Here is a 15268-nt window from a genome sequence, read left to right on the forward strand (position 1 = left end):
GAGACACACGCCTGAATATAGTCCCCGACATCACGGGCCATATGCGGCCACCAGTACGTCCTCGCCAAAAGCTCAGATGTCCTCTTGGTCCCAAAATGTCCACCCACCCTGGATGAGTGAGCCCAAGCGAGAACCTCTGGTCGCGAATTAGATGGAACGAAAGTCTTGCCTGGGGGCACAGACTCTAGCGAAACTGGAGCTACAGTTCTCAGGCTCTCAGAAGGGACAATAAGCCGAGGCTCCTCCTCCTCATCCTCAGATGACACTACGGAGCGAGAGAGAGCGTCGGCACGAATGTTCTTCTCCCCGGAGAGAAAATGGAAGCGGGAGAAGAACAGGGACCATCTAGCAGAATGAGAGACTGCAACAGACATGGTTCGAGATTCCCCCTGTGCAGCGGCGGGAACTCGACTCCTAACAAAGTGTACCATCTTTAACTTTATCCCTTTTAGAGATCATTTCATCTTCATCTTGCTTAACTGTTCACAATAACTGTAATTTTGACCAGAGGTGCCCAAACTTTTGCATGCCATTGTACCTATCGAAGAATAGCTTATAGGCTGGATGTTTCTGGTTGCGATATACTCATAAAGTGATAGACAAAATTGATTATAATAATTATATATATAATTGGCTCAGAGATGTGGGGTCCTGTATTTAAATCAATTTGTGACATTAACTACTGTGGCTTGCAAAAGTGTTCACCCCCCTCCCCCCTTCGCTTTATACCTATTTTGTTACATTACAATCTCTGGTTAAATATTTTTGTAATCTGATTTCTGTGTGATATATCAGAACTAAATAATCTAAGGTGGTGAAGTGAAGTGAAAAAAATAAAAAAATAATAATTTTTTGGATCAAATAACTAAAAATTAGAATGTACATATATATTCGCCCTTAAAATTTTCTTGTGGAAGCAATTACCTTCACAAGTCACATGCTGAGTGAAAGGAAGTCCCCATGTGTGCAATCTAAGTGTCACATGGGCTGTCAGTATAAACACACCTTTTCTGAAAGGACACAGAGGTTGCCACACCATTAATGAAGAGGAAATAATAATAATTTTATTTCTATAGCGCCGACATCTTCCGCAGCACTTTCCATTTTCGAGGGGACTTGTACACACAATAGACATTACAGCATAACAATAATCATAGTTCAAAACAGATACCAAGAGGAATAAGGGCCCTGCTTACAAGCTTACAGACTATGAGGAAAAGGGGGAGACACGAGAGGTGGATGGTAACAATTGCTTTCGTTATTCGGCCCAGCCATAGTGTAAGAATCAAGTGTTCCTGTAAAGCTGCATGAACCGGTTATCAGCCTAAATATGTAACAGTACAGACACACAGGGCTATTAACTGCATAAAGTGTATGAGAACATGATGCGAGGAACCTGATTATGGTAAAAATTTTGAATGGGCCACACAGGGATAGTTAGGTTAATGCATTGAGGCGGTAGGCCATTGTGAAGAAATATGTTTTTAGGGCACTGTGTTTATTGGGGATTAATTGTATTAACCTGGGTAGTGCATTCCAAAGAATTGGCACAGTATGTGAAGTCTTGTGATGGGAGAGGGAGGTTCTGATTATTGAGGATGGTAACCTCAGGTCATTAGCAGGATGGAGGGCACGGGTGGGGTGGTAGACTGAGACGAGGGAGGAGATGTAGGGTGGTGCTGAGCCATGGAGTGCTTTGTGGGTGAGGGTAATAAGTTTGTACTGGATTCTGGAGTGGATGGGTAACCAGTGTAATGAGTGGCACAAGGTAGAGGCATCATGTAATGACTGGGGAGGAATATGATCCTATTATATCACCATACAAGAGGTATAAGGTATCATCAAAGTACTCATCCTCTGATATTGATCTATCAAATGCTGATCGGGGATTGAATTTATTCCAAGGGGCAGAGGGGCATGTGGTGGAGCTCGGAGAAAAAACTATAGGCCAAAATGGGAAAGACAAGAGAGGAAAAATTATATGTCAACCAGGAACAGTTATCGAAGGGACTTATCCCCAGCAAGATCCTCTGCACCATCATCGTCATCCTCACTCTCTTTTTTAGAGAAGGAGAAGGGAATAGGGATGGCCCCTATGGGGGTAAGATCAGAAACCATGACTACCAAAAAATAGATGAGAATAAAATTATCAATGTTTCCTCCTCCTACACACTATCCCCATTGGAAAAGTATGTTCTGTCCAAAGGTATCTTTCGTACCAACGAATCGTTATGACGATTTCAGTTGGGTAAAGGATATAAATTTATTTGCCCGAAAATTAAAATGGACATTTTTTTTTTAAAACCCATGACCGTACTGAATGTGATTCTTTGGGGATTATGGAAGAGGATCTCCCAAGTATTAGGGTACTGACGGAACTTATGAGGGAGAATGAAGGACAGCCAGGACTGGGCCCTTTTACAGATCTAAAGGTTAAGAGTACCAAGATGCTCCCATGTATGGATTATAACAACATTGACATTTTTACCAAGCTAGTGACTGATGAATTAAAGCTTATGAATGACAATCCGGTAAGGATGCATTCTAATATGTCAATAATGGAGAGGGAGGCCCTTGATAAATTGGCGGGTAATAAAGAGTTTATCTTTAACCGGATAAGGGGGTTAATCTTGTTATAATGAATCATGAGAAATATTTGCAGATGTTATTTGCCCGGATACTGTCTCAAAATTTGTGGAAGAATTAAATATCAATCAGTTGGGGCTAAAACTCACCTATGAGATAAATTATGATTCTATCAGTTTTTTGGATATATAAATTGATAGGGATAGTACAGACGTATCATTACAGAAACCTTTCGAAAACCCACAGCCACAAATAACCTCTTGCGATGGGATAGCCACCCCCCCACCCCTCCCCCCCGCTTGAGAAGGGGGATCACTAAAGGTCAGTACCTTTGGGTTAAACAAAATTGTTTGTCACCTAATAGTTTCCACCATCAGGCCCGGGAACTGAGGGATAGGTTTGCATTCCCATATTAGGATTATAGGCACCTTTGATACAAATGGAGGGAGATTAAAGGGATTTTGAAAAAATATTGGAAAATACTGAGGATGAACCCTGATATAGGTGATCTTGTCCCAGAAACTCCATCTGTGATCTACCATAGGGGGAGATCAGTAAGAGATCAACTTGTGCATAGTGAATATTTCCCTATAACCAGGCAACCACCTTGGTTGGAAAACAGGGAAAAGGGTCATTTCAAATGTGGAAAGTGTAAGTTCTGCAAATATTTTTAAGAACTAGGTCTTTTACCAGTACAAGTACAAAAAGGACCTATCAGTGTATACACTTTTCAAACTGCAAAACGAATGGGGTGGTCTACCTGTTCCAATGTACCTCCCCGATTGGTTATATTGGAAAAACTAAACGTGAATTTCGGAAGAGAGTGGGGGAGCATATAGGGGACTTCAGGAATGCTAAGGATACCTCCATCTCTAGACATGTGAGAGATGCACATTGTGGGGCCCTTGATTGCTTCACTTTTTGGTTATAGAGGTGGTTACCCCACCAAGAAGAGGAGGCGATTGGGATAGGTTAATTGAACAAAAAGAAACTAGGTAGATCTATCGTATGAACAGTATATATCCGAATGGTCTCAATGAACAGCTACAATACAATTGTTTCTTATGAAATTACCCCTGAACTACCCCCCTTTTTTATTGCACCACTTTTTTGTTCTTTGATTGGCACCTTTGAGGAAGACTCGCTATAGAGGCCCATTGACCTGGATAAGTTATGGCCTTAACCAAATCTAATTATTGCATCTGAAAAGAATTGACTCTTTGGGATATATTTTTTTTTTTAGATAAGTGGGCTATTACCTTACCTTTAATTTCCCCTCCTGATATGGGTCGCTATTTATAAAGTAATGAACTATGAATCCATTGTTCAGAAATTGATATTTATTTGATCCTTAGTAAAAATAAAGCTACTCTCCGCAGCGGTATACAAATAATACATTAGACGCAGCTAAGGGGTAAAAAAAAGTTTAATAGAAGCGGCGAATCTGGCAACTAGGCACACACACAATCTGCGCATGCGCAAGGTGAAACGCACTTGCATGCCAAATGATAGGAAGTAGTACCTGAGAACTCCTGGAAGTGTATGCCTTTTGAAGTCTCAAATGGAGGGGCAGAAGTGAGGTTTGAGCATGGCGGATACTGACTCCACGACTCACTCGGATGGGTATTATTCCCATGCTGTTAATAGCCATCTCTCTGACACGATAAGATAAGTTTTTTTTATCTCCGTATGTCCTCCTGATGAACTGCAAGACGTGGAAACGCGTTGAGTGTACGCATACTGAATGATATGGCAATAGTGGCTGGACTGATGGAAATGTGCAATAAGGTGTACGCACACTGAATACTATGGTACTGGTAGCTGGAAATGTGCAATATTGATGTGTTAATTAATGACGATGCACAAGAGCACTTTGGAGCCATATAATATGTGATTAATGTTGGTTCCTGAGGCTCCATCTTGAATTTTTTTGTGTGTGGGATTGTGTGCAATATTTTTTTTGCCTATAGCACTTTTGGAGCCATATACTATGCGATTTAATGTTGGTTCCTAAAGCCACATCTTGAATAATTTTTTTGCGTGTTGGGATCGTGTGCAATACCATATACGCCTATATGATATCTCTTTTTTGTGGAGTACGGACTATTTGATATGTACCTAATATGATTATACTATTGAATTTGGTCCCTTATTGACAGGGTTAATTTTTTATGTCTGTCTCCTCATAAACCTTATTGAAGGGGTTTCTTTTTTGTCTGTTCCCTTGTGAAAAAAAGGGTGTATTTATTACTATAAGATGGGGTGCCATTCTGACTTGGTTAAAAGTACCCTCAAGTCTATATTTGTACAACTCAAAATATAAAATATAAATGGATATGGAAATAATCTAAAATCTCCCAGCAACTGCCTTATCTGATATAGTACACGTACCATATGATATATCAGAATTGGGGCTAGATATGAATTGATCATATAGTACCTTACTTTTTTTGATCCCTTGCACCCTATTATTAGGGTTTTCTAGGGAGAGGGAGGGATAGCCACTGACGAGCGGTGGCACCACTGCGCAGGTTCTAGGGTGCCAACCTCCGCAGGTAGGTAGGGAGATATCAGTGTAACAATAGGGTGAATTTTCTCCCCCTCCCCTCGCTAATTGCAGACAAAAATAGGTTGTGTTTTGTCTTGTGAGTCAATTTTGGCCAATGTTTTTACGAAAAGATTGTTTTTTCCTGAATATAATATTAAAAGTTATGCATTATTTGATGATTGAAAAAATTGGTACATTTCGGTGAGAGGAATATGATCCTGGCTGCAGCATTCAAGACAGATTGGAGAGGAGCGAGTTTGGTAAGAGGGAGATCAGTTAGTAGAGACTTATAATAGTCCAGACGAGAATGAATAGAGAAACAGTTACAGTTTTTGCAAAGTCGAAAAGAAGAAAGGGTCTGTTAGGAGTCGAGTTTCCTCTGCTGCACAGGGGGAATCTCGATCCGTGTCTGCTGCGGTCTCCCATTCTGCTTCGGCCACAGTGGGCTCTGCTCAGCAGAGGCGTCGCTCCCAGCGTCTTGCTGGGACTGATTCTGTGCAAAGGGTTACTGCTGCCTTTTCTGGCTCTCCTGTTGTACCCTGCACTGATCTGCGGCGAGCGGGCTTCTCTGGGACTAAGTCCTTATTTGCACACACTGAGCATGCCCAGGGCAAGATCTCCCGTTGGAGATCGAGGGTCACATGCTCAGGTACTGCAGCACATCCCATTGGTCCTTTTGGCAGGTCCTGAAAGGGCAAAACTTCTGTAGCTGTTTCCTGTGCTGCAGCTATATAAACTGCGCATGACCGCATGGCCATGCGCTAGTATTGTCTTGATATTATGTGTGTGTGTAGATGGATGTATGTCGATGGATGAAAGCTCCTAAGTATCCCTCCCTAGAGTTGTTGACTGCTCGCGGATGATGGTAGCTATCTAGCGCCCGACTAGCCATCTGCATGTAACACACATCACAGCGTCCTGTTGCTGTGCCCACCAGTACGGCGCCGTGTGCTTCCTCTGCGCTTTCCTTACCCAAGCCTGGGTGGTTAGTGGTGTCCGTCAGTGCGGCACCGCACGCACTCTCGTGCCTATAGATTCTATTTTATAAGTTTCCTTACACACCCAGTTGCGGTGTTGTGCCAGCAAGTGTCTAATCGGACTTCAATCCTGTGTAGGGGTTGAGTTCGCTGACTTCTTGCTCGCGCTCTATGTGCGGTACTGCGGTCCTGTGACGCAACAGGATCGCTTCCTTCACGCAGGGTGAAGTTAACCCACGTGTGTATACTTAGTACCGCCATATAGTCCGTCTTACTAGCAGCAGGGTCTTTTACCTGCACGGTGGACCTCGGACTGCGAACGCACCTAGTTTCATATTATCTATACTTGGTGCGTTCCGTCGGTCCTTAACATAATACTAGCGCCAAGGTCTGGCTAGTAATGACGGACGATCAGCGTTTACAGCGGTACATCCAGCAGCTGGAGGGAAGGTTGGCGGCTCTTGAGCGTTCAACCTCAGCTGTGGATGTTACTGCTGTCGCTGTTCAGGCTGCAAGTGTGGCTGCAGCTACCTTGTCCACTGCCGCCCCTGTACCGACGCTATCTCGCCTCCCGCTACCAGAGAAATTTTCTGGTGACAGTAAGTCCTGTAGGGGTTTCGTGAGTCAGTGCTCAATACATCTCGAGCTTCTGGCCTCTCGTTTCCCTACAGAGCGGACTAAGGTGGGCTTTATCGTATCTTTACTGTCGGACAGGGCGTTGCAGTGGGCTACGCCGCTGTGGGAGCGTGGCAATCATGTGGTGCAGAGTGCTCCGTTATTCCTGAGCACTCTGAAACAGGTCTTTTTAGGACCTCGTGTCACCCATGATACGGCGCTCCAACTGTTGGCATTGACTCAGGGCTCGTCCTTGGTCAGCCATTTTGCCGTCCGCTTCCGCACTGGAGTTGAGCTGGAGTGGTCGGATAAACCTCTTATTCCTATATTTTGGAGGGGGCTGGCTGACCACGTTAAGGACGCCATGGCCACTAGGGAGATTCCCGCCACACTGGAAGAATTAATAACAGTGTCTACTCGTATTGACCTCCGTTTTCACGAGCGGAGGTTAGAGCAAGCCCAGTGTAGGCAGAGGTTTCGGCTGGCTCCCACCTTCGCCAAACCTTTGGAATCTCCAGTCCAGGCTCCTGAGTCCCATGAACCTAAGGTAGTGTCTCGAGCGGGATCTAAGTCCCGGACCGCTCGTGCACTCCAGGTTTGCCATGTTTGCCAACAGTCAGGACATCTTGCCACCAGATGTCACCAGCGGTCGAGGAAACGTCAGCGTCTAGTGGTAGTAGGTGGAGGTGCACTAGACACGGCGACGTTTGCCTCCAAATTGTCCTTTAAGGGGACAATAACTCTTGGCTTATCCTCCCACTCGGTAGAGCTCTGCGTGGATTCTGGGGCGGAAGGCAATTTCATGTCTTCTGCCTTCGCCCAGCGTCACGCAATACCCCTGGTTATGCTATCTCAACCAGTAACGGTACGAGTGGTGAATGGGTCGACACTCCCCGCACAGATAACACATCAGACCATCCCTTTTACTCTGTCCATGTCACCATCCCATCAGGAGATTATATCTCTGCTCATCATTCCCGAGGGGATTGATGAGGTCCTGTTGGGGATACCTTGGTTACGGTTCCACTCTCCTCACATCGAGTGATCCTCAGGCAGAATTCTGGGATGGGGTGAATCATGTGGGGGTAGGTGTTACCAAGAGTGTGTTCAGGTTGCTACTACTGAGGTACCCGCAGATCTTTCCTCTCTCCCCAAGCAATACTGGTCTTATGCAGACGTGTTCTCCAAAAAGGTGGCGGAGACCCTTCCGCCCCATCGCCCTTATGACTGTCCTATCGATCTCTTGCCTGGTGCAGAGCCTCCCCGGGGTCGAGTTTATCCATTATCTCTCCCGGAGACGGAGGCCATGTCTCAGTACATTCAAGAGAATCTGGCAAGAGGGTTCATCAGGAAGTCAGTGTCACCTGCTGGGGCAGGGTTCTTCTTCGTGCAGAAGAAGAATGGGGAACTACGTCCATGCATAGACTACAGGGGTCTTAACGCTATCACCATTAAGAACAAGTATCCTTTGCCCTTGATATCCGAGCTCTTTGATAGGCTTCGGGGAGCTAGAGTGTTTACTAAATTAGATCTGCGGGGTGCTTACAACCTGATTCGCATCCGTGAGGGGGACGAATGGAAAACGGCGTTTAACACCAGAGATGGGTATTATGAGTATCTGGTGATGCCCTTTTGGCTCTGTAATGCCCCAGCCGTTTTCCAAGACTTTGTCAACGACATCTTCCGGGATATGCTTTCCACCTCGGTTGTAGTCTATCTGGATGATATTCTCATCTTTTCTCCAGATATTGACTCCCACCGGAGAGATGTTGGCAGAGTCTTCGACCTCTTACGGGCAAACTCTCTCTATGCAAAGTTGGAGAAGTGTATGTTTGAGCAGGAGTCTTTACCGTTCCTGGGCTATATCATCTCCGCCCAGGGATTGGCTATGGATCCTGCCAAACTACAGGCTGTGATGGACTGGCAAGAGCCCCATTCTCTTAAGGCGGTGCAGCACTTTATGGGGTTCATTAATTATTACCGCCAGTTCATTCCCCACTTCTCAACTCTGGTAGCTCCCTTGGTGGCCCTCACCAAGAAGGGAGCGAATCCCAAATTGTGGTCGGAAGAGGTCTCCAAGGCCTTCACTTCTGTTAAGTCTCATTTTGCTAGCGCTCCCATCTTACATCGCCCCGATGTTGATAAGCCATTCCTAATGGAGGTGGATGCCTCATCCGTTGGAGCTGGAGCAGTCCTCTATCAAAAGGACGCTCAAGGTCGGAAGCATCCATGCTTCTTCTTCTCTAAGACCTTCACATCAGCGGAGAGAAATTACTCCATCGGGGATAGGGAGTTGCTAGCAATGAAGTTGGCCTTTTCAGAGTGGAGACATCTTCTGGAAGGTGCACGGTTTCCCTTCCAGGTTTTCACGGACCACAAAAATTTGGTGTATTTACACACAGCCCAGCGGCTGAATTCACGTCAGGCCAGATGATCCTTATTTTTCTCCCGGTTCCATTTTACTCTGTATTATCTCGCCGGGGAGAAGAATATTCGTGCCGACGCTCTCTCTCGCTCCCTTATGTCAACTGAGGAGGAGGAAGAGGAGCCTCGGCTTATTGTCCCTTCTAAGAGCCTGAGAACCGTCGCGCCAGTTTCGCTAGAGTCTGTGCCTCCGGGCAAGACTTTTGTGCCCATTAATTTGCGACCGGAGGTTCTCTCTTGGGCTCATTCGTCCAGGGTGGGTGGACACTTTGGGACAAAAAGGACATCTGAGCTACTGGCGAGGACGTACTGGTGGCCGCATATGGTCCGGGATGTCAGGGATTATATTCTGGCGTGTGTCTCCTGCGCCAAAAATAAATCTCCGCGTCAAAGGCCAGCTGGGTTGCTCTATCCCTTGCCGGTGGCAGATAGACCCTGGGAGATGGTCGGGATGGACTTTGTCATGGGTTTACCCAAGTCTCGCGGCTGTACCATCATTTGGGTCATCACCGATCATTTCTCAAAAATGGTGCATTTGGTGCCGCTACCACGGTTACCTTCTGCACGGGCCTTGGCAGCGTTGTTCATTAAACACATCTTCTGCCTACATGGTATGCCTGACAAAATTGTCAGTGACCGGGGTCCCCAGTTTACGTCTCGGTTCTGGAGAGAGCTTTGTCGTCTTCTCAGTATCGAGTTGAATCTCTCTTCCGCTTATCATCCCGAGACGAATGGGTTGGTAGAGAGGGCCAACCAGACCTTGGTCACATACCTGCGACATTTTGTTTCAGCCAGGCAGGATGACTGGGCATCCTTGCTATCATGGGCAGAGTTTGCGCTGAACAACGCTGTAGCCGACTCCACTGGACAAACCCCATTCCTTCTCAACTATGGTCAGCATCCACGGGTACCTGTGCCTATGCCCGTGTCTTCCGCAGACTCCAGGGTGGCAGACTGGGCTGTGGAGGCATGGGATATTTGGGACCACACTCAGGATGCCATTCGGGCCTCTAAGGAGAGAATGAGGTCCTCCGCCGATGCTCATCGGCGCCCCGCTCCGACCTTTGCTCCTGGCGACTTGGTGTGGCTCTCCGCCCGTAACATCAGGCTGCGAGTTGAGTCCACTAAGTTTGCTCCTCGCTACTTGGGCCCCTTCAAGGTCCTCGAACAGGTTAATCCTGTGGTCTACCGTCTGGCCCTTCCTCCACGCCTTGGTATCACCGACACCTTTCATGTGTCCCTCCTTAAGCCCGTATACATGTCCCGGTTTTCTGAGTCATCTGCCAAGACATCGGGTTCGTCTATGGACGATTTCGAGGTGAATGCTATCTTGGGGTGCAAGGTGGTACGTGGCAAAACATTTTTTTTGGTGGACTGGAAGGGTTACGGTCCTGAGGATAGGTCCTGGGAGCCTGCTGAGCACATTCGGGCTCCGCAGCTTATTGCTGCCTTCGAACGTAGCGAGGCCCAAGGAGGGGGGGCCATGTTAGGAGTCGAGTTTCCTCTGCTGCACAGGGGGAATCTCGATCCGTGTCTGCTGTGGTCTCCCATTCTGCTTCGGCCGCAGTGGGCTCTGCTCAGCAGAGGCGTCGCTCCCAGCGTCTTGCTGGGACTGATTCTGTGCAAAGGGTTACTGCTGCCTTTTCTGGCTCTCCTGTTGTACCCTGCACTGATCTGCGGCGAGCGGGCTTCTCTGGGACTAAGTCCTTATTTGCACACACTGAGCATGCCCAGGGCAAGATCTCCCGTTGGAGATCGAGGGTCACATGCTCAGGTACTGCAGCACATCCCATTGGTCCTTTTGGCAGGTCCTGAAAGGGCAAAACTTCTGTAGCTGTTTCCTGTGCTGCAGCTATATAAACTGCGCATGACCGCATGGCCATGCGCTAGTATTGTCTTGATATTATGTGTGTGTGTAGATGGATGTATGTCGATGGATGAAAGCTCCTAAGTATCCCTCCCTAGAGTTGTTGACTGCTCGCGGATGATGGTAGCTATCTAGCGCCCGACTAGCCATCTGCATGTAACACACATCACAGCAACCTGTTGCTGTGCCCACCAGTACGGCGCCGTGCGCTTCTTCTGCACTTTCCTTACCCAAGCCTGGGTGGTTAGAGGCGTCCGTCAGTGCACGCACTCTCGTGCCTATAGATACTATTTTATAAGTTTCCTTACACACCCAGTTGCGGTGTTGTGCCAGCAAGTGTCTAATCGGACTTAGATCCTGTGTAGGGGTTGAGTTCGCTGACTTCTTGCTCGCGCTCTATGTGCGGTACTGCGGTCCTGTGACGCAACAGGATCGCTTCCTTCCCGCAGGGTGAAGTTAACCCATGTGTGTATACTTAGTACCGCCATATAGTCCGTCTTACTAGCAGCAGGGTCTTTTACCTGCACGGTGGACCTCGGACTGCGAACGCACCTAGTTTCATATTATCTATACTTGGTGCGTTCCGCCGGTCCTTAACAGGGTCGAATTCTATAAATGTTTTTGAGGTGCAGATGACAAGAGTGAACCAGTGATCGGATATGGGGGTGAATGAAAGCTCGGAATCAAGTATGACCCCAAGACAGCGGGCGTGTTGCTGGGGAGTAAAGGTGGAACCACCCACGGAAATGGTAATGTCGGGCATAGGTACATTAGTAGAGGGAGGAAACACAAGGAGTTCAGTTTTTGACAGGTTCAGTTTCAGATAGAGGGAGGACATGATATTAGAGACAGCAGTAAGACAATCACTGGTGTTATCTAAAAAGGCAGGCATGATATCAGGAGAACTGTATAATTGGGTGTCATCAGCATAGAGATAGTTCTGGAAACCAAATCTATTGATTATTTGACCAATAGGGGCAGTATACAGTAGACCCCTGGAAGTTTTTGTGGTGGAGAACGGCACAGGAAGGTGAGCTCTTGCATCAAGCCCTTATTTCTGGCCCCGCTCACCTCCCTTCCCCTTCTCCTTACTCCCTTTTCGTGCCTTGGGTTGGGGGTCGCTGTGCTCCCCCGAGGCACCGGCCGCCTCTGCCTCAACCGACCTCTTCATGTACCACTAACCAAACAACACAATGAAGACAAAGGAGATCTCCAAACAGGCAAGGCACAAAGTTGTTGAGAAAGGCCATTAATCAGAGGCAGCTTAGAGACCAAAGGTAACCCTGGAGGAGCTGCAGAGTTCCCAAGCAGAGACTGGAGTATCTGTCCATGAGACCACTATAGCCATGCACTCCATAGAGGTTGCCTTTATGGAAGAGTGGGCAGAAAAAAAGCCTTTACTTGCGCACAATAATTGTAAGGTTCATTTTGAGTTTGCTAAAAGACATGTGGGAGACTCTTCAAATGTATGGAGGAAGGTGCTGTGGTCAGATGAGACCAAAATTGAACTTTTTGGCCACCAAGGTAAACACTATATCTGGTGCCAAACCAAGACAGTTCATCACTCCAAGAACACCATCCCCATAGTGAAACATGGTGGTGGTGGCACCATCATGTTATGTGGATGTTTTCAGGCAGCAGAAACAGGGAAAATGGTCCAAGTCGATGGGAAAATGAATAGTGTGAAATACAGGGAAATTCTTGAGCAAAGTCTGTTTCAGTCTGTCAATGATTTGAGACTGGTACAGAGGTTCACCTTCCAACAAGACAATGACCCAAAGCATCCTACCAAAGCAATACTCAAGTGGTTTAAGTTAAAATGTGTAAATGTTTTGGAGTTGCCTAGTCAAAGCCCAAACCTTAATCCAATTGAAAATATGTGGTCAGGCTTGAAGATTGCTCTTCACCAAAGGAAGCCATCTAACTTGAAGAAGATGCAGCAGTTTTGCCTTGAGGAATTGTCAAAAATCCCAGTGGCAAGACGTATCAATAGAGACTTATCTAAAGTGACTTGCAGCTGTAATTTAAATAATAATTGGGGTGAATAGTTATGCACACTGAAGTTTTCAGTTATTTTGTCCTATTTGTTGTTTGCTTCACAATAAAAAGAAAAACCATGAGTTGTAGGCATGCATTTTACATGAACTGATGCAAACCCTCAAAAAAAGTGAAATTCCAGGTTGTGAGGTAGCCATACACGAAAAATGCGAAGGAGGGTGAATACTTTTGCAAGCCACTGTATGCCCTAGAAGAAGCAACAGAAGAGGTGAAACCTGTGTCTGGCAGAAAGTTGAACATGCTATTGGTTTTATTCCAATATTCAAATTCTTATCTGTAACACTGGCTGAAGAGCCCGGACATAATAACTAACTGTAGTTAGTTATAGCAAATTATAATGATCCCGAGAGAAATTGCACTAATTGCAGTAAAGAGTATCATATACACAACCTACTTCTTCTGCAGCACCACACTTTTCTCATTTAGACTTCGTATTTGGTCAATATTTTTACATCAGTATTTGTAAGCTAAAACTTGGAGTAAAACAATCAGAGGAAAAGTATATTAGAAACACGTTCACCACTTCTGTATTTTTCTCCCACTCATGGTTTTGGCTTATAAATGCTGAGGTAAAATACTAACCAAATACTGAACATGTGAATGTGGCCTTATACACAGCATCCAATTGCAACACCTCACTCTTCTCTATACACAGCCTCATACTGCAGCATCACCTCCTTCTCTAATTTTCCCATCACAACTCTCATTTTCCCCTCACGACTCTCATTTCCCCCCTCACACCTCTCTTTTTCCCCATTCACTTCTCTCTTTTTCCCCCCTCACACCTGTCATTTTGACCTCACACCACTATTTTCCCCTCACTTCTCTCATTTTCCCCTCACGACTCTCATTTCCCCATTCACTTCTCTCTTTTTTCCCCCTCACACCTGTCATTTTGACCTCACACCACTATTTTCCCCTCACTTCTCTCATTTTCCCCTCACTACTCTCATTTTCACCTCACTCCTCTCTTCCATTTGCACAGCAACTTCCTGTTATGAGCACAGTGGTATAATCCATGAGGCTCCTCCCAACACGATGAAGCTAGATATGGCCTGTGCTTGCTGCGCACGCTTACTCTGAAGGCGGCAGCCCTGATTGTAGTTCGCAGTGGCTGGGACATCGAAGCTGATGAGTTTTTTGCAGGGTGGATTTTGAGGTGAATGTGTCTCCGCCCGTGTGCGCTAACAACGTGGGCCGTGTGGATGGGGCTTTGCGTATGAAATGAGTATGGCTATGTGGAGTGGGCAGGGCTATGTGGAGTGGGCGTGGCTTGATACCTACACACACATACATACACTCAGCTTTATATAGATGAGTATGAGTGATAAATTTACTCTCACATTTTACAAGTGACTAATGTGAACTAAGTCTGCATGTTGGCGCTATGCAAAATCCATGTTTGTGAGCAATCGTAGAAACAGCTGAGAATGCTACAAATTAATTTAGTGAATAAAGTGTCAACACATAAACCATGGAAGATTGTACATTGCATTTATTCTCATAAAAAAAGGTGGTGAGTGAAGAAGTTAGTATAATTGTGCTGGTACTTTTTACACAGAAGTAGAACACTAAAGTCCCTTTATTTCAAATCAGGTAGTTGATGCTTTCAAAGTTGGTGGGTATTGATGTGGTGACTTAACCCTTACCCGATCTGAGTAGACCCCATAGCTTTGATTTGATACTCAGTTGCTACTGTCTTGTTGCTCCCACTACAGGAAATTGCCCACCTCAAGTATTTGCCTGCAAGAACAGTCAATGCATTGTAAAGCAAAACCCAGAATGTGACAGCGTTCGCGATTGCAAGGATGGATCAGATGAGAAGAACTGCAGTGAGTTTGCATGTCAAAATTGATAGTAAATTTGCCCCATTAAAATTTCAATTTTTAATAAACACATTTTTATGATTGATAACGCTTATTTATACCACATCTCCAGATATGTATGGCCCATCTTATGCATATGTATGCCATACAGTTGCAAGTTTGCCAGATTAGGAGGTGTCACGTTCGGCCGCTGTGCTGCGGGAATGATGGAGTCTTGGCGTATAGAACAAAGTTTTTATTAATAACTAACGATTTTTGGTGCCAGACTAGTGCCTTTTTCAAGATAAAAATACACAAATATTTCCTAGATTTCCTCGTAAATGTCACTGACTAACTTCCATTGTAAAACATCTGTTGCATGTTTTTG

At 45.8% G+C, this 15268-nt stretch overlaps 1 protein-coding gene across 1 annotated transcript in view; it reads left to right on the plus strand.

The window, feature by feature from the left end:
- TMPRSS9 (transmembrane serine protease 9) overlaps positions 1-15268 on the plus strand; it is a 229271-nt gene that overhangs the window by 101640 nt on the left and 112363 nt on the right. The window contains exon 6 of the mRNA XM_069740847.1: positions 14794-14907. Within this exon, the coding sequence (XP_069596948.1) occupies positions 14794-14907 (114 nt within the window). The remainder of the gene's footprint in view (positions 1-14793; positions 14908-15268) is intronic.

The sequence above is a fragment of the Ranitomeya imitator genome, chromosome 1 (genome assembly GCF_032444005.1).
Source record: "Ranitomeya imitator isolate aRanImi1 chromosome 1, aRanImi1.pri, whole genome shotgun sequence".
Classification (NCBI taxonomy): Eukaryota; Metazoa; Chordata; class Amphibia; order Anura; family Dendrobatidae; genus Ranitomeya; species Ranitomeya imitator.